Source organism: Amphiura filiformis, chromosome 14 (genome assembly GCF_039555335.1).
Source record: "Amphiura filiformis chromosome 14, Afil_fr2py, whole genome shotgun sequence".
NCBI lineage: Eukaryota > Metazoa > Echinodermata > Ophiuroidea > Amphilepidida > Amphiuridae > Amphiura > Amphiura filiformis.
Genome location: NC_092641.1, coordinates 37515547 through 37536846, shown reverse-complemented (window position 1 = coordinate 37536846; position 21300 = coordinate 37515547). Strand labels below are relative to the sequence as shown.

General features: G+C 36.2%; 1 protein-coding gene across 1 annotated transcript in view; it reads left to right on the top strand.

Moving 5' to 3' along the window:
- The window catches only part of LOC140169391 (uncharacterized), a 319476-nt gene that overhangs the window by 17855 nt on the left and 280321 nt on the right, over positions 1–21300 (top strand). Inside the window, 2 exon segments of the mRNA XM_072192648.1 lie at positions 5075–5386; positions 6403–6549. Of these exon segments, the coding sequence (XP_072048749.1) occupies positions 5075–5386; positions 6403–6549 (459 nt within the window).

Genomic DNA, 21300 nt, shown 5'->3' with positions numbered 1-21300 from the left:
TACCTGTGTGCCCCAGCCAGTGTGTATTTGTCCTGGCAATCCAATTGATGCAAATTTAAGTTATTTTTATTAAATTAAATTAAAACAAACCAACCAAAAAATAACTAAATGCCAATTAGGTAGCCTCGAGTTACATTCAAATAACCATGGCTTCAATATCCCATTCTGTTTTAAAAATACTAGAAAGAAATGTTATCTTCAACATTATGTAATAATATAGGCCAAGGGAAACTAAAAGCAAGCTTCCACAGAGATGCTTTCTTTTGTACCAAACTCAAGTCACCAAGTTCAAAGTTTCCAGACAGGTGAGGTTAAATTCAGCAACTAGTTCCTTCCTCATGTCATATGGTCAACGTTATTGGAAACAAAACACAGAACAACTTCCTCTATTAGTTGCCATTCAAAACATTTTCACACGATCCTAGAAATGGATCTAATAATATCATAGGCTATTTATAAAACAAGGATTTATTATTTTAAAAATGTAAAGCGCTTTGATACATATGAAAGGCGCTGTAAATACTAATATTTTTACATCAAATTTTCTTTCATACATGTACAACAGAGCAAAAAGAAAGAAATAAGCATGTACATTGTATACAACCTAACAAAACATTTAGGTAAAAAGAAGCAAAGTAAACATGGTAAAGTCAGGGCAAACCAAGAAAATAGTAGAAAAGGGAAAGCACACTGGCATGCATCACAGAAATAATGAGGTGTAAAATAAAATTTCTTTTCAGAGTTAAAAGAAGAAGAGAATTAAATTTATTAAAAGATCTGTTTTTAGTTTAGCAAATGGAATAACTCTTCTAAATGGAACCAGGCATAACTTATGACATCCTGAGTTGAAACGCCTAGGCTTTGACACCTTTCAAAATTCCCATGTGTTTATAATTTGACAGTAAATAGGAAAAACGACAGCTTGAGTCAAATCTGTAAATATTTGTGTTGAGTTTCAACCTCAAGTTCAGCTAACTATTAGTTGAAATGGGATGGTTTTGATTAGAGGCATATTGACTTCAAATCAGTTTCATGTTATATTCTTGTATCAATCAAATCTTTGATGACTACTTCTATTGTATTTCTGATAATAATTGTACTGTATAGGACCCTGCATTTGATATAAAATTGGATCGGTTGAGCCCATATTTATTGGTCGAGCTATGAGTTTTCGTCTTGTCCAATATTTTAAAACTCATAGGGTAAAGCATCCGATTTTATCATTATTATGTTTTGGTCCAATATTTTCACACACTTGGAGTCATCAAAACATAATAATGAGTAAAATCTGACTGATCAAGATAGGAAAATGTTGACTTCACTTGCAGTTGCCCATGTCTGTGTACAGTATTCACTGTCAGGAATCATGATGCATGTGACAGAAATAACATTTATAAAATTGAAACAGTTTCCCCAGAGAACAATTTGATCAACTTATAAAACATAATATTGTAGTTTATGAACATAAAATGAACACAATATTTTACAAAATCTTTTGCGCAGCAAGACTCTGAAATCTAAGCTAGTATCACGCTGATGTTTATCATATAAGACACGCACCACACAAAGATATACACTGCTAGGTTTCAGCAGGTTTTCTTTCTTGGTTTGATTGAATAGAATTCCTAGCAATTTGGAACTTATTGGCCCTATCAAAGTGGAGATAATTTTAGCTGCACCTAGTCAATTTAACATACATTAGACCTATATGTGCCATGTCTAAGGTTTAATGTCACTATTTATGCCTTTGAAACTGTGGACTACATCGGACTGCATATCAATTAATCGTTAAAAGCTGTTAAATTAATAATAGGTATGTGTTCATCTTCAAGTTGGCAGAGCTAATTTTGCAAAATAGTTTTAATTAACTAGCTTGCATGAATGTAAAGAAAATGGGAATAAAGCAACATTTATTTCTTTTGCTATTCAAAAAGTATAAATTTCTATTTCTATGCCATTTAACCTGGGCATTTAACATTATATATAAATACCTAGTTTTTAAACAATAACATCCACATGTGCATGTATAAATTTTGTTTGTTGACTCAATGAAACCCCTTGAGTGGTTTTTAGCCCAATCTTGTTGGTTCCCCCATGACCTGATGCAGGGACATGGCCTCCAAATTGAGAGTTCAGTCTGGGGACACTATCTGTCATTATTGGGCCCTCCCAAGGTTAACAAGACTACAATAAGTTGATAGAATCTTGATATGAAGGAATTACTGCAGCTGACAATTAAATTATCTCAATGTTATGACTTATGTGTAGGAGTTGACAGCCTGCACTTAATCTCAACTTCCTATAGAACAGCCCTTTGCTGTACATTGTAAAAGCTTGTAAACCTGTATATTGTACTGTATGGGTATAAATACCACAGCTGAAGGGGGGGATGCGGGGTGCAAAGCACCTCCCAAATTTGCAAAAGTATACAAAAGAATTTGCGAGTGTAACAAGATTTTTAAAACTTTTACTATGTATACATGCCAGTATGGAAACCTATACTGGCAGTTTGCAAATCTCTTAACCCTATACCAACCAAAAATCAGAAAACCTCAATTCAAAAAGCATTTGTCAGCATGGGTACCCCACCAGTGGGCGGCGCCTGCAATTTATTTTTGGGGGCAAATTTTGCACAAAATTGCAGCAAAAAGTGGATTGGGTTTTTACTGGGGGAAACAGGGAGAAAAAGTTCTGACTGGGGTCATTTTCCCCCTCATGCCCCCGTGGCGCAGCCACTGTACCCCACGAGATGCGATTGCATCATCATGCAAACAGCATTATGTTCATAGAAAGCTTGGCTGACCAAGGTAGACCCCTGTGGAAAGGTATGGCTGTGCGCGTGTCTGTCTCCCGAGCGGTCCCGGGTTCAAAACCGCACCTGAGAACATTTTTCTCTTGTTCTTCTTTGTTTATTCCTTCCTTCTTTCCTTCCCCCTCGCCAAAATAGGCCTGGGTGTTAGGGTTAATTAAGGTGATATTCGAGGACAGATAGTTTGTAAAATATATCAATTTATATTTTCTTTGTGTTTTATACCTACCATTTGAGAAAAATGGTAACAAAACTGTCAAATCAGCCGTTTTTATAGGTCAAAAATCCCTAAATATGGGAAGGGTTTCAGAGATCCAACAGCACCAGGTATTTTTTTCTAATTAAAAAATGTAAGGCAAATAAAAACATACTTTCTTTTAGTTTAAAATTGACAAACTTTATCATCAAACCTGGCTCTAGTGCTCTACCATTCTACTGTGTCACAAAGTTTTGAAACTGAAATGTCTGGTTACATACTCTCTCCCATTCCCAAGTCCACATCCACTTGCCTAATTAGCCTTTCCACCTAATTAATTACAGAGCAATTAACACCTCTATCCCTGCATGGTATAATAACTCAATAGGTTTCCTCATTTGAGGCACTTGTTTACTTTGTGTCAAAATTCATTAGTTTTCAATAAAACATGAAACTGAAATCAATACGACTTGTTGTCAAGTGTAAACAGAAATATAAAAAAAATAAATAAAATAACATGGGGATAGCTCAGCACCCCCCAAAAAACCAAATGGGTGTGTGGGCTCAAATACCAATAATTCCAGGTGGTAAAAACTGTCATTTTTGACTTATTTGTTGCAAAATTTTCGGACTCCAATGAAAATTTTTAGGAGTAACTGAATCCCGGGAACTGAATATACAGGTGTGTGCGCTATGCTCTAAATTCAGTAAATTTCCATCGTCAACCGTGTAATTGAATGGGATTATTTTGAAATATCACAAACAAATACTAGTAGGCCTATGTTAATAAATAATATAAATACAAGCTAAAACTAACCTAGTATATGAAGCTTATATGGAAAATGCCATACGGGCAAGCGGTTTTGCTGGCTCTCTCCGACCATCATGCCACTCACCGCCTGTGAATATACATTTGCATGTTATTTGCTAAAATTTGAAACAAAGTCTCATTACCAATTTGATGCTTATGATTTGATTTAAGGGTGTTATACCAAGAAGTTTAAGCCCATGACCTTATCAACACCTCCTAAACTTGGGATTTGTTTTCTTTAAAATTAAGAATGAAGGTTGAAATGAGGCAGGATATTGGTCATTTGCATTATGTTGCCATGGTGTTGAAATATGAAAGGAAATAATTATGTTATTAATTTCTTTGTGTATGTTTTGGAATCTTAAATGCATTGCTGACTGACTGGCAGCAGTGGTAAAATGGTTACATCATTGTGTCATCCGAGCATCCACTTGCAATTAAAACAGATAAAGAAAGAGAAAACAAACAAACAAACAATGATTGCACCCTTAACTGGTGATAGGCCTTGTATGGTAGAAATATTGAGGTTGTTAAAAATCAATTTGTGCTGAAAAATAGCTATCAGTGTGTGTGTTAAAGGCTCCGTCAGTTTTGATCCGAGCCTCGCCAAATTCACACGGAAGATTGAGACAAATACAGGGAGTGTTTTAAGCTCCCTTCGTCAGAGTCGAAGATCAAAGGTCAAATTTTAAACTTGGTCCGATTGGGTTGTAACTCGGTGGGTGGAACACTTCATGTGAGGGGAATGCGGAGGTCACATTTGGTTAAAATCGGTAAAGAATTGGGCTCAAAATCGGTGAAAATGTGTCATTATAAAGATCTAAGTGAGATATCCATAAAAGCAATGGTCTTAAATACCTGGCTTAATTGTCTCCAGATTATTTATATTAGAATGTGATTTTTGGGCTGTGAAATGACAGTTGAGGTCTGTAATCTTGTAAAACTCTGTCAGAAAATCAGTTTAGGTTTAGGAATATGATATAATAATAATAATATTTATTTCAATTGTCATAAATTACAAACATGTAAAAACATTAAAAGCAATTTAAATGACAATCCAGGAAAGAAGAAGTAGACTAAACAGTCCAAACACAATGTGTTCTTCTTTCATGTATACACAATTTGAACTCTCATCTGAGACTCTCCTTTAAATGGAACCCATTTATATACTCCTCATTGGAAGTCAAATGTGCAACCTGTAGTAGCACTAAGTGGATACATGTATATAATTTGTTATGTTTTCCCTATTATTTTACAGGTGGTACCTATGTATATGGAAGCCTAACACAACGGATCCCAGGATATATCCACGCCTACCAAACAGTGCCAGTAGTCCATTCCAGACCCAGTAGCAGTGGTACAGGTAGCAGCTCCAGCAGACCCAGTGGTACAGGTAGCAGCACCAACTCTCAGCCATTCACTGGTCCTTCTAGAACCAGCACCAGTAGTAGTCAAGGGTGTGGATCAAAGGATTGCAGATTCCGCTGTGCAAAGTCTACCTTGACAGGCCAGATGTCTTGTCAGTGCCCATCGGGATATGTCCTTGCTGATGATGGCACTAGTTGCAGAGGTATGCAGAATTTTCTTTGATTTCAGGATCAATTGGCTGATTGATTATCAATCGGTGTATTTACCAGGGTCGGATCCAGGAATTTTTGATAAAGGGGGCGCCTTTTGGTCGACGACGAAAAAAATGTGTTAAAGGGGGTTACCCCCTCGAAAACTCAACGGTTTTGGTCCATTGTTTGCTGTTCATGGCCGAATTTGTTCCTTTTTTTTAAATTTCTTACAATTTTTGTATTTTTAAGTTACCGGCGCCCTTTGCTAGTCAAAAAAATAGAGGGCGCGGCTGGCTGCGCCCCCTAAATCCGCCCTGTTTACCATTCAACAACTCTTCCTGTACCTTTGTACAGGAGGCAAACATTATTGATTGGTGATGAATCCACACTTTTCCAGTAGAGTATGCGAACACAAGATAACGAAAGTGCGCATACATGTAAAGAAATAAAATGCCTGGAACTTGTGTGTTTACATGTTGAATTTAGTTTGAGGTAGCAGCTTAACATTACCATTTTATTCTGTAGTTTTATTGCTGAAATAAACAGAGAAATTACTGATCTCTTTGTAATGTTGAGTGGCAATGACTAATTGACATTCCTCATGAAATGATCATGAGAATTAGACGATCTTTAGCTTGTTTTTGTTTCAATCATGTTTTACTGATTTTCATCACTGCTTAACAACTCACGTCCGGCATATCTGCATGATTTACTTCGCTCGGGCAGAGAAAGATGATTGAATCCCTAAATCATTGATCAGTCTTGTCAATGGTTCTATTGATGGATCAATTAATCATTCAATGAATCGGTGCATGGATTGATCGATCAATCAATATATCAAGCAGTTAATAAATCTATCAACCAATCATCAATCAATTGATCAATCAATAAATGGATCAATGAACCATTCAATCACCGGATCAGTCAATCAATAAATGAATCAATCAATCAATCAATTATTAATTGATCAGCCCATCCTGACCATCCATCAATTCAATTCCCTGTGAATATATATTTGTCTTTGCAGATGTTGATGAATGTGCTAGATATAATGGGCTATGTCAACAGATTTGTCAGAACACACTAGGAGGATACAGATGTGGTTGTCATCCTGGATATAGAATTCACAGTGACAGAAGAACTTGTGCTCTTGTTGGTGGCACTTACTTTGGAGGTAAGTTTCACTCTACATTTGGTGACTGTGAAAATGAGTTGCAAAGCTGGGGCTGAAGCATGATGAGAGGGTGCGTTCTTCTCCTGAGAGGCATATTTTCACACTCATTAAACTCATAACACAATGAACACATAGTGCAGTGGACCTAAATCCAAGAAAGTGCTGTTTGGGAACCTTGTTTCCCAATTCTAGTTCTTCTAACTGGTTTTCATGTCTTATCGTGTGCACAGGTATATAACAAGGAAAGAGCCATGTCTACTACAATACTATCCATAATCATCCCATGTAAGCTTAGTTTTGTGTATTGAATTATAATAACTGGTTCACTTCTTCCATGACAGCAAGCTTGATGCACATTTTGTCTGTCTGTTACCAATTATACATAAATACAGAATATTAGAAAAATGTTTACATCCCCTGTGTTGTATTGATCAAACCGGTGCGTACTGTGATGAGGGTGACTAACATGTCCAGCCGTTTAAGATTATCTTAGTGCATGGTGACTTGATCGACACATTGCCACAGATACCAAACAGTGTCTTAAAATTGTGTCTTTTAGTATAGATTTTTGCCATTCCAAAATATCTCGGCAAAGGCTGGACTCAAATACTGGAACGAAGCTGAATACATACATCACAAATTTTGTAGAAGAAAGTTGGCACTGATTTTGAAGATTATAAGAGTATTTTCAAGTTCATCAAAGGGGAAAGTTGTGTCTGGTCCCTGTTTTTTAAATCATGGCCATGCAGCGAATGCTAGTTTATTCTGTCCAGTGTTCACCCTCCTGCAGGCAGGTAAATAGCACTTGAGATCTTTTTAACTGCATGGGCAACAACAATGGAGCTGCCCACCCTGATGAAAAGAATTTCACTTGCTATTTACCTCCCTGCCCTCATGTTCAGCCCCTAATGCCACAATTCAAAGTCACTTATTCAGAGAAACATCATTTTGCTCTATCACATCCAATGTTTTCACATGCTACTCTTTGGGGATGTGAATGTTAAGCTATGCACCTGGTGGAATATAACAGTCATGATTCAGTTTCCCCTTCATGTGGTGATTCAAAACTGATCGAGATATATAAAGAAGAAAAAACCGTTCCACACCTGATTGCACAGAGTCTTAACCCACTACCAGATCATAATAATGATATTTGATATGTAGGCACGCTTTCGTTGGCCAGGCCATTGGAAGACCTGTGGCTAAGTGTCGCAGAACTAGTGCTTGACATGCGAGGGGTCACAGGTTCGAATCCCACCCAGAGCAAACAACATATTTGTTTGTTTGCTCTCTTTATTCCTTCCTGCCTTTCCCTTCTAGTCACCAAAAAGCCCCTGGGGTGTGCCGCGTTAGGGTTAGGACAAGATTTTATGCAGTTCCATCCTTTGCTGGTACTCCATTTTGAGTTGCACCTGTACCCAATCATGGGTTTCTCCTCTTACACTGAAATAGCAGTATTTCCAGGGGTTGTTTGTGACAGTCAACTTTGACCTGTAAAGGAGCCCAATTGTATGGATTTTACAAAAGTTGGCAACCTGGATCTGAGGACCCTGATCAATGCTTTCAAGTTCATGGCAAAGTGGGTGAACCACTTAACTCCCCTAAGCTGATTCAGTGCTAATTTATGGTAGATTATAGGCTTTGTAAAAAATTGTCTGAGTCAATCCATTTTCCTGGCAATGATTTTACTCCCTGATGAGATGACATGGCAACAAGAAATGAATGTATTCATTTTGATACACTAGGATCCACAAAATGCTCATCTATCAGGGCACAATTCTTTAATTCCAATACATATATGTATATCCATTGAATGACCTCTGAAAATTTGGGTACAAAAACTCATACTCTTCAACTTCAGGTCAAATTTTGCACTATGATTGTTTAATTGAGGTTATTGAACTATACAATTGGAATGAGGCATTGTGGTCCATAGTGATAGGCCTTTTTAAACAAGGAAAGGAGGATGAACCCATTTCATGACATGCTCTTTTTATCAATTATATGCTGTCCATTATTATTATTATTTTGTGTTTTAGGTCATATTAATCCTTATGGGATCAGACATATTGCCCTTTCTCTATTTAGGGCAAGACATGGGGGATAAAAGAAAAGTACAGATGTTCTTTATTGGTATCTTAAAATATTAAACATTTAAAATGTAAGTGGAATGGATCTGTACTCGTCATCTTATTATAGACTAGGAAGACATGTAAAATAAAAGTATTTATTCAAAGGGATTATTGGAGATTTTCTGTATAAAATATATTGTCTTACCACCAAAGGATCAACAATACCAATTGGATCATGATATAGGGTCACTCCATATGGGTGCACTACACTAAATCCTTCCGCATTTGGTGTAACCTTTCAAAGTTCCGGTAAAAATAGCACCTATGCGAAATATATCGGCGTCCCGAGGGAACCAAATTTGAGTGATTCTTGGTTGTTTTGATAAAAAAGATAGAATAGGAGCTCAACATTACATATCTGTTCAGAAAATTTTCTGAATCGAATGTGCATGGGTAATAGGCCCTCGGAACAATATCATGGCGGAACTGGTAAGGAGGCGAGCGTGTCGGCTGAAATTCGGGATGGCGCTGTTCAGGAGTTCGTATCTCTCAAGTTTGTCTTAACTTGTCCCAAAAAATTAAATTTAAATAAAAGTTTAATCTTTATTTAAGACATTGGTTTGATCAAAATATTAAAAATGTTGTTACATGGGGTAGAAAAACAGACTTACTTGCTTGTATGTTCCGTGTATTTCAATGGGACGATTATTTAGTGGTGTGTGCCCTTCTAAGACTCATTTTTAAATGCTATGGACATGATTAATACCTGATTTTAAGTGCCAAAAAGTTGAGATTTTTGACTGAAACTGATGTCTTTGCAAAGAAAAAAAGTCTGTTTTTCTATTTCCGTCTACAAATCGCGATTTCATTCTTAAACGCATACGAGAAATTAGCTTCAAAACACAAGTACCCGTCGAATTGACAATTTAAGACCGTGCTTGAAATTGAGCTATTTTGGCCCCAATATCATAGAAGTGGTCACTTTTGGTTATCTCGGTGCTGAAAAAATGAAACATCTTTGGAATTATTTTGATGCAAAATGTAATTATAAGATCAAAACTCAATTATAACCGTTTTGAAAATAATCACTGAACCTTTAATTGGGTCTCAATAGACATTTAAAGTCAAAGCATACTATATTATGGTCTAATGATGACAAAATAACGGCATTTTTATCTCATGACCAAATATTCAATTCCCAAGAGAGAAATTTATCAATTAATTCTAATGATGGGGTTTCTTAATTTTAGATCTTGCAAAAATAATACACGCAACTTGGAAATTTAACATTTTAGAGTGTCAAATTACCGTTCTATCTACCCATAACACACCCCCCCAAACTTAAGGCATATGCCTATTGACACGTCCTTATAGTATGCATGATCTAAGAGTGGGGGGGGGGGGGGGAAATGATCACATGTCGCTTTTCGGTCATGTTAAATTTGTGATTGTACATATATTTTTGTAAACAAAGTCACTTTCCTGATGTTAATGGGATTATAAATACAGTTTAACATGGTCAAAATGTTGCTCTGGCCCTTGAATGCTGAAAATTGCGAAAAGTATCATATTTTCACTCAGTCCGAGCTTGTTTGGAGCCCTGTTTTATAACTTTGGAGTGACTAGCGATCAAAAGCAATTACACTTTTTTAGGATGTTGACCACTGATTCCAAAAATAAAGAATATCAAAAATATTTTTTCTTATAAGGGTGCACTACACTAAATCCTTCCGCATTTGGTGTAACCTTTCAAAGTTCGGTAAAAATAGCACCTATCACGAAATATATCGGCGTCCCGAGGGAACCAAATTTGAGTGATTCTTGGTTGTTTTGATAAAAAAGATAGAATAGGAGCTCAACATTACATATCTGTTCAGAAAATTTTCTGAATCGAATGTGCATGGGTAATAGGCCCTCGGAACAATATCATGGCGGAACTGGTAAGGAGGCGGCGTGTCGGCTGAAATTCGGGATGGCGCTGTTCAGGAGTTCAGTATCTCTCAAGTTTGTCTTAACTTGTCCCAAAAAATTAAATTTAAATAAAAGTTTAATCTTTATTTAAGACATTGGTTTGATCAAAATATTAAAAATGTTGTTACATGGGGTAGAAAAACAAACTTACTTTCATGTATTTTCCCGTGTATTTCAATGGGACGATTATTTAGTGGTGTGTGCCCATATGATATCAAGGAGACTCCCCACCTGACCCCCTCAGATTTGCTTTATATTTTAGTCATATGTTGTACCTGTAAAAAAATTAAAAACCTGCAAATTTGAGGTCTGTGGCTCTTACGGATTTTTTGTGGCAGCCATTTAAAGTTGGAGTATTGGGGTCTAAATTTGGACTCAAAAGTTGCCCTTTAAATAAATTTCATCTTTGAGAGTCTGTGCCTTCTTTATAAAGAGAGAGAGAGGTCTATATAATGAAGTCAACCTAGACAATTACTGGGACTTAGCAAAGTTGTAATTTAAGACTGGTAGTCATATAAAAGTGATGTTTTATAAATTTTGAAGGTGGACCACATCGACTTTGGGGCCCCTGAAAATGTTGAATTTGCAATAAATTTCATCTTCGTGAGGGCGCTGTTCGAAATGTAAATGAGTTGTGACCTCAATTTTTTGGATATGTATTGTACTTATCCTATATATAGCATCAGTGACAACAAAAAGTAATTAATCTGACAAAAAATGTGAGTTTAGGGGGGCTAATCTTGCCAGTTTACAAAACATTACATTTTTTCTTGCATATTTAATGACCCCGTGACACAACACGCAATTACAGAATTTTTTAAAAAACTTTTTGAAAAATTGAGCATGCAGTTAGTATGTATACAAGGTTTCAGACCTCTCTCTCTTTTTGTAAAGAAGGCACAGACTCACAAAGATGAAATTTATTTAAAGGGCAACTTTTGAGTCCAAATTTAGACCTCCATACTCCAACTTTAAATGGCTGCTACAAAAAATCCGCAAGAGCTACAGACCTCAAATTTGCAGGTTTTAAGTTTTTTACAGGTACAACATATGACTAAAATATAAAGCAAATCTGAGGGGGTCAGGTGGGGAGCCTCCTTGATATCATATGGAGTGACCCTATATCATGTCTATTGCATAAACCATCATACCATGACATGTATAAATAACCTGTTCTGGAAGTGTAGATTGCTATCCTCAGTAGCTCTTGGTGTCCACTGCTAGCATCATACCATGCTGAATTCAACAGCCTCGCTCATACAATAAGGAAAAAACCCAGAAGTATAGAAGTACAAACATACATTATCAAACTGTTTCATTTTAATGTCAAATTGTGTCTTTAGATTGGTTTTCACGTTTGCCTGGGACTGATTCCAGTTCCTCACGCCCAGAAGGGGGGGGGGGAGGGGTTGTGAAGCGGCCTTTCGAGTGAGTTAGTTAGGACTGATGGATTTTGTAATGTCACAGAGGGTCTGTCATGGTTCCCTATGTGCTGAACAAGTGCTATGTTTGCCATTTGTCCACTTCATTAGGACGTCTATTATGCTTGTTCCAAAAATGCAACATTTTGATGAAATTTAGGGTGTTTTGGGTCAGCAAATCGCTGATATTAATCCTTTTTAATCATTGACAGTTATGCACTGTCAGAAGTATGACTGTATATGATTTGTTACAGCTGTATGTCACAAGTTAAAATCCTTTCCTAATCAAAATAGATGCAGAAAGATGGCAACATTTGTCATAATGAATAATATCATGATAGAGATATCATGATGCCCTAGTGTAAATAGAGAGATCTTCAAAGTGTGTTACACATGTTTTGTTTTCATCTTACAATAATGCCCTCAAGTTACAACAACAGTAGCATGACTTGAACATGTTGAAATATTGATAACAAGTCATTCTATGACATCAGTGATGATATGATCATAACATGATGATATGCAGCCTAGATACAGTAGCCATAGGCTTTTGAAGGCCTATGTATTAGTAGTATCATAAAATGCTGAAGGTAACCCCATATGAGAAGGAAATTGTCAAGAATTGATAAGTGGATGAACATTTCAACCTATCTCAAAGTTACATAACATTGCACAAAGTTGCATATTAACTCTCCAAGCGGGTGTCAACTGCAGACGACACGTATCAATTTTTTCAAAAATGTCAGAATCGTAAATTTTCTTGACCATAATTGGAATCGGCATGAATAATGCATTAAAATGAGTACAAACAAGCGTAGTATTGGTTCAGTTCAGTAGTTCTTAAGATAGCTCTTTTATGTTAAAGCCTATGGCTAGCAAGCAGAACAAACATTAAAGGGGAATTTTGTGATCCACAGCCTTTTGTTTATGTGTAAAAAATTTCTTACAGATACATTCGCTTGGCAAAAATCTCGTCATCAGGGTTATAGCTACGGTGGGCAGCGCCGAACAGCGCCGCCGGGACTGGCGCTGTCCGCCCGGCACAAAAAAAAAAAATTTAAATTGGTTTTTTTTTTTAGTAAATGATTTTTCATCATAAGAAGAGCAAAAAAAAAAAAAAAAATTAGGGGGGTGATACCCCAGAGCTTATTCCCAGATAACTCGCGTTCACTAAAAAGATTGTACCCCGAGCCAGCGCTCTAATTGGATAGTAAAATTACCCGGCACTCAACTTGGGCTAGCTATAACCCTGCTCGTCATATTTGTATTTATGTTCTCTAGCAGAATGAAATTACAAAACAGTGGGCTTGCAGTGGAATACACATAATCATGCATAACTCGTAAATTCAAAATCAGGATGAACTGAAATTTTGGGAATAATATTTTGGATATCTGCTGAAAAATGAGGATGCTAGAATCAAAAACTTAAAAGAAGATGCTAGAATCAAAAACTACTCCTTTCAGCAAATATTGATAAGTTGCTTTAAATACTTAAAATGTTACAAAATTGCATTAAGTTACAGAAACTTGACTCTATTTGACTATATGGGGCGCATCTTTGTGCAACAGTATCTCTGTGACAAGACATTCAAGTCAGAGGAGTATTTATTTACCTTCGAGTAATAATAATAATAATAATAATAATAATAGCGACAAGGCACTTATCCACTCAATTAAGAGCGCTCAAGGCACTAAAACAAAACAAACAAACAAAAACTAACAAGACAAAGAAAACTGGAACTAAATTAAGAACATAACTTAAGAATTACAGAATGTCTCTGACATAAGATGAGTTTTTAACAACTTTTTAAACACAGTTACATTTTTAGCAGTTCTAATATAAATAGGCAGTTCATTCCATAGACGTGGAGCTGCGATTGCAAATGATCTGTCACCCCATGTGCGGTTGGATTTTCTTTCTTGAAGAAGTTGCATGTTTCCAGATCGAAGTGTACGGGTGGGAACATAATGTAAAAGGAGTTCAGATAAATATAACGGAGCAATATCATTAATACATTTATATACAATCAACATAAGTTTAAAAACAATTCTTTGTGTGACAGGAAGCCAATGCAGTTCCTTTAGGATTGGTGTGATATGGCAATATTTTCTGGTGAAAGTAAGAATTGACGGCAGTGTTTTGAATTTTCTGAAGGCGATAGAGTTGGTTTGCTGGTAATCCATAAAGAAGTGCATTGTTGTTATCCAAACGAGAAGAGATGAATGAGTGAATAATTTGTTCAGTAGCATCGCGACTTAGGTATTCTTGGATCCGGCTGATGTTACGTAGTTGAAGCGCTGAACAACGAATGACATTAGAGATATGAGGTTGCATGGTCATGTGAGTGTCAAAAATGCACCTAAATTGTGTGCTTTGGAAGATAAGACAATTGCAGAGTCACCGATGCAAACATTTTCAATGTTGATTTTAGAGAGCTGTTGGTGGGATCCGAACAGAAGAAATTCTGTTTTATCATCATTTAACTTCAGGAAGTGTGATTTCATCCCATTACGGATTTCACTGATACAAATTTCAAGAGAAGCAATTGCAGAATTAGCACTATGTTGAGAAGATTCAAATGATAAATAAAGTTATGTAGTCCGCATAAACATGATAATTCAATTGATGGCGAAGAATGATATCCCATTACAGGGTAGGTGTAAATGGTAAACCACTGAGGTCCAAGTACAGAGCCTTGAGGCACAGAATAATCAAGAATGGTAGAATGAGAAGTAGCATTGCCAATGCGAACATATTATGACCTATTTGTAAGATATGATTTACACCAGTCCAGGGCAAGATCTTGAATGCCAAGATAATAGTGAAGACGGGAAAGAAGAATATTATGGTCAACAGTGTCAAATGCAGCACTTAAATCGAGAAGAATCAAAGCTGTGATTTGGCTATTGTTAAGTGATGTGAGAATGTCATTATTAACTCGAAGAAGAGCAGTTTCTGTTCCGTGGTAGTGTTTATAAGCTGATTGATAGGGATCTGATAGGGAAAATTTATTGATACATGTATGGTTTGAGATTCTGTTAGAAACAATTCTTTCAATTGTCTTTCCAAGAAATTTGAGATTGGATATAGGTCGGTAGTTTTTGAAGATTTCTTTATCCAAAGTAGGTTTTTTAATAAGAGGACGAACATAAGCAGTTTTTTGACTTTGTGGAAAAATTCCTGTAAGAAGCGATTTGTTGATAATGTCAGTAATATATGGCACAAAAATACCAATGTTGTCCTTAATTAGAGATGTAGGTAGAGGATCTAATTCACATGATTTCGATGGTGATTTCATGATGACTTTTCTAACCTCATCACAATCAGTGGGTGCGAAAGAATTCAATTTTGGTACAGACGAGCATGGATTTGATGTAACACAGATAGGTTTGATAATGAGTAGGGATAGGTTTGTGGGTTGGGGTGTGGCAAACAGTATTTGAGTCCATTCTAGACTCCTGGTGTTCACATCATACTAGTATCATGGTGGTGATTATATTTATAGAAAGTCATTATAGTGAGATTTGTCACACAGAAGCCATAAATTGAGTACATTTTGGTCAGCGCACAGAACTAAATTGGTTCATCTTTATGCTCTTGACTGTTAGTAGCTACCTCACAGAAGAGGATAGGAGTTAAACCTGAATAATGATACATGATGTTGTTTATTTGTCTATGATAATCACACTCATTTAAGTTGTTTTCATAAATGTACAAGATGATTATCTTCAGGCATGTTCATAAAGATCGGCATACTTGAGAGTTACGATTCCTAAGCCTACCCCTGACTGATGTGTCCACATGATTCCATTGAAGACTGACATCTTCAGTTTTTTGATGTCTGATGACGATTTACACTTAGGAATTGTAATCCTCAAGACAGTTCACTTGGCGGATTTCCCCAAGTTTTTACTTGAGAACCATGTTGCTTAAGCAAAGAGCCCCACGCATGGATGTGCCTTGATAGTAGAGTGTGTTTATGTATCTTCCCTAAAACTTGCACCAGTTCAAATTAGGCCTGGCATTTTCGGGTAATTTTGTACCCGGGTACCCGCCGCAATTTTCGTGCGGGTAACCGGTTATATGTACGAAATACAAAAAAAAAAAAAAAAAAAAAAAAAAAAAAAAAAATGTTTTTTTTTTTTTTTTTTTTTTTTTTTTTTTTTTTTTTTTTTTTTTTTTTAGACCTAAATGCCAGGATCATTCATGGTTGACCTAAAAAAAAATTTAAAAAAAAAAAAAATTTCAAGATATTTTGTTATTTTTTATATGAAAATTGATAATTTGTATTCATGTCATAGTCTATTAATGATTTCAAAATGTATTGAATTTGAATGCATTTTGAAATCATTAATAGACTATGACATGAATACAAATTATCAATTTACATATTAAAAAATAACAAATTATCTTGAAATTTTTTTTTTTTTTTTTTTTTTTTTTTTTTTTAGGTCAACCATGAATGATCCTAACATTTAGGTCTAGGTCCAGGGACACTACAAAACCGAAAAAAAACTTAAAAAAAAAAAAAAAAATTTTTTTTTTTTTTTTTTTTTTTTTTTACCCGGGAGGGTATTTCCTACCCGGGTAATGTAATCTCAGGCGGTACCCGTTTACCCGACCGAAAATGCCAACCTTAGTTCAAATAAATAAATGGGTCTGGCAGAGGGTAAAGATAGGAACTATGATTTAATGTGCATGTGTGCCAGAAACTACATGGTGCATTTATGTGTGAATTTGCTGAGATGTATCAATAATTATTTTTGTGTAAAACCTCTTTAGCAGATATATTTGGAAAATAGAGAAATCCTAAAACTTATGGATTAATCAGTGTTGGGGATTATGGCCCAAAATGGTAATGTTCTGACTACAAAAAAGTTTCCCCCATACTGGCCAGAACTGTGAGCCCATAGTGTAAAAAGATATAATATTTTGCAGATTAACTTTAACAAATTTAAGCGTCCAGTGCATATTATTTTGCACACACGGTCCCATGCACATACCGTAAAACCTTGTCTACAAGCATATAGAGTGCTTCTGATGAAAGCTAAATTATTCCAGGCGCCATTATGGAGTTTGAGCAAATAAATAACAGATCCAAGCATATACAAACAAGTATTATTGTAAGATCAATCTATTTTATTGGTATATTTACGTGTGTTTCGTATTAATTAAGCTTTCATCAAAAACATTATATATGCATATAGACGTGGTTTTACGGTACGTGACGTCGCACATTTTCCCTCTGTGGAAGACTTGCATTTAAATCTTCCATATAACAGGCAGATTTCAAATAGAAGAGCCCATTGAGAAGGGCCAGATTAGGATGCTGTTTGCCCATTCAGCTCACATAGTTCACACTACTACAGGAAATAGCAAGCTACAGGTATAATCCTTTTGGATTTAATATCTTAGTCACAAGTAAAAGTTGTAACAAGGCTTGCTGTTCAAGCTTCTTCAGACTAGTATCGGAGGTATTTCATCTTGGTGGTTTCTCTTTAGCAGCTACTTGTATCATTGTGCCAGCAATGGACTATTACATTGAAAATCTACCATACCCCTGTGGAAGATTTAAGAAACATCTTTGACAGAAGGAATATGTTTTTCAAATAGAAATCTATACTATTAAAGAGGAACTTGCCGATAATCGATACTGATCGATACTTTGAAGAGGAACTTGCCGATAATCAACCAATGGTGGCCCGCTTATTTACGGTCCGTTGCTATACCCGGATTCCTCACAGATCGTAGCAACTTCCCGGCCACGCTAATGGTAACAAAACTTCCAAGTGATCTAATATTTTGAAAGTGATTAGTTTATCCGTTCGTGGTGATTTTCGATGGAGAATGGGCATTATGCGGCATGGTAACCGCAACCGCTATAATAATAAGTCAATTGCATTAGTTTATGATACCGATAACTTTCGGAAACTTCTTTTGTGATGACTTTCCGAAGATTTTAAATTCAAGGTAGGCCTAGGCATATATTGAAAAGTAATTTGAGTTTATTCGTTTGTCATGTTGTGATGAATTTCGATGGGGAGTTTGGGGCATTATTAGCACGGTAACCGCAACCGCTAAATATCTCAACAATGGCGTAGATTTCTTTTTTGACATGGGGGTGGGGGGGATGAAAGCATTTCTTGAAGTACAATGTAGGCATATTAACAGTGAATCCGGCATCTTTTGGCAACATTAACAATGGCGTAGATTTCTTTTGACATGGGGAAGGGTCCGTTTAAATCAATTTCTTGCAATAAGCCTACAGTGAAGCCAGCATCTTGGCGACAGAATAATTTATGGCAAGCTACTTAGGCCTACTGGTGAATCATATTGTGCAAAAGTGGAACAAATTCGCACGAAGACCGCAAAAATTGGCACTTTTTAGTTTGGCCAAAAATTAGGTTAATTTTGTTTGAAACCCACATCTATTATACATGTGTAATCTTGGGGGTGATTATACGGACCATTGACCTTATCATGATATGGGGGGGTAGGCCTATCCCCATCACCCCACCACCGAATTCACGCCTATGTAAATCCCAATGTTGCTATAGGCCTACTTGATGAAACAGAAACAAATATAAAAGAAAGAACGAACGAAAGAAATAAAGAAACCCACATACATGTGTCAACATGGAGGTGATTCAGTAGCCAGTTCAGTAGACCATGCATGCCCTTATCAAAATATTGAGGAATTTATTACTCACCCCGGGATTTATGCCTATGTAAAGAAAGAAGAAGGAAGGAAGGAAAAAGGAAGGAGGAAGGAAGGAAGGAGGGAAGGAAAGAGGGAAGGAAAGAGGGAAAGAAAGAGGGAAAGAAAGAACGAAAGAAAGATAGAAAGAGAAACAACGGGAAAGCAAGAAAGAGAAAGGGAGAGAGAAACGAAAAGAAAGAAAGGGAAAAACAAAGAAAAAATAGACAGAAAGAAAGAAGAGAGAGAGAGAAAGAAAGTGAACAAGCAAGAAAAAGAAAGAGAAATGAAAGCAAGTGAGGGAAAGCAAGAAAGAAACAAGGGAAAGACAAAGAAAAAATAAGTAAAAAGGGAAGGAAAGAAAGAAAGAAAGAAAGAAAGAGAAATGGGGAAAAAAAAAGCGAAAAGAAAGAGAGGGAAAGACAAAGAAAAAATAGACAGACAGAAAGAAAGAAAGAAAGAAGAGAGAGAAATAAAGTGAACACGCAAGAAAAAGAAAGAGAGAAATGGAGCATGCAGGAAAGAGTAAAATAAGTAAAAAGGGAAGGAAAGAGGGAAGGAAACTGAGGGAAAGAAAGAGGGAAAGAAAGACAGAAAGAAAGAAAAACAACGGAAAAGCAAGAAAGAGAAAAGGAAAAAAAAAGCGAAAAGAAAGAAAGGGAAAGACAAAGAAAAATAGACAGAAAGAAGAGAGAGAAAGAAAGTGAACAAGCAAAAAAAGAAAGAAATGGAACGCAGGAAAGACAGAGAGAGAAACTGAAAGAAAAAAGGGAAAGACAAAGAAAAAATAAGTAAAAAGGGTGTTTGGTACAAAAATTACGCAAAAGATTTGATGCTAAGAAGTCGTTTGCAAAATAGAGGCAACAAATGGTAGGCCTACCACATCACTAACCGCGTAATAATTGAGCTGTTACAAGCGATACCAATTGCCATGATTACCATTTCCATCGTGTATACTAACCGCTCCCGTTTACTAACCGCTCCCATTTACTCATCTAGCGGGGGCCCGCGCGAAGCGCGGGTACCCGCTAGTAGTTAATTATTTTGAAACACTTGTGTGTATTATGGTTTTTCCTATCGTCCACAGCTGGAGTGAGTATTTCAAATGGAAGTTGCCCATTTGTTTTTTTTTTTTTTTGAAACCCATACTCCCTCTGCGGAAAACGTTAGCTAAATCTTCCACAGGGAGGGGGATGTGGATTTCAAATGGTACAGCCCACTAAGATACAAGTTTCTATAGAAAGGGTCCAGAATTACCCCTTCAACACTGTTCTCCCAATAGCTAGCAGCTACAAATATGTAGCTAAAAGTATACACATGTTTTGACATTTGATATGTTGCATTCATGACAGGTTGTATACATTTAATCCTGTTGGATATAATGTCTTAGTCACAAATTAAAATTGTTTATAATATCAGTTTTTTCTAGAGGAAGGTTTCAACGATTGAATTGTCTATTTTACATTATCACTGTCAATGACTAATTTGTAAATCCAATTAGACTAGACAAGTTGTCAATTTGAATAATAGTAGTATTAGTAAATAGGCATTCCCTTATGATATATGCCACATTTAGATTTTAATCTGAATTTTGAACTCTAAAAAGCTAAGTTGTTATTATTTGCAGTGACTAATTCACGATATCACAAATAACATATAGGAAAGCTGTCAGATTGTCCCAAGATGGTCATGGTCATATATGGCTTCCCATATAACATATCATCAAAATATCTTGTCATAAAATTTACTTGTTTGATAAATAAATGGGTCACCTGTGGAGCTTTTCTTTGGATTCACAATGTGATGTTAGTTGATAGTGTCATAGGGTCATCAATTTATGATCGCATCTAGACTGAATTCCAAAAAACAAACAGAGATCTTTACAGGATATTGTCAGGTTATAAGTTTCGGTAAATTCTTGAGCGATTATTAGCCAGATTTGCTTTATTCCAGACCGCAAAGGCCATTACTGTAGCCTCGTTCACTCTGGCAGTGATCCAGATCAGCTAGCTATGTATTTCTACAATAATTTTAGTTCATAAACATACACAAAAGACAGTCTTTACAGCAGGTTTCACTATCAAACCCTAATGGGCTTAGATTGGACAAATATTGTTTCAAAACATATGTAGAATTATTTCAAAATTATCCAAATTTCGTAGTATGTTAAACCAATGGCCACTTTAAAAATCATGATATAATGGCCAGCCCTCGCTGCTTTATTCCCTTAAAAATCAATGATGGTCAGTGGCAGTACCACGAGGGGATCCCTCACCCCCCAAAAAAGAAACTGATCAAAAATCCCACTATTTTTGACCAAAAATGCCAAGTTTTAGGATTTTTTTCTGCCATTGCCCTCTCTCCAGCCACCCCGGATGAATGCTGGTGCCGTGGCTGTCACCACTACTGACTGTGTAACAGGTTTACTGGTTAAAATCAATGTTTGTCTGCCGCTGTGTCAAGATAGCAGGTTACGAGCCTAGCACTGGCATTCTTTTTTGTTCACCTGTTTCATTGACTCTTATTATTAAATGATAAAGCAATTCAATGTAATGGTGTCATCAGGTCACTCATTAAAAGATGAGAAGC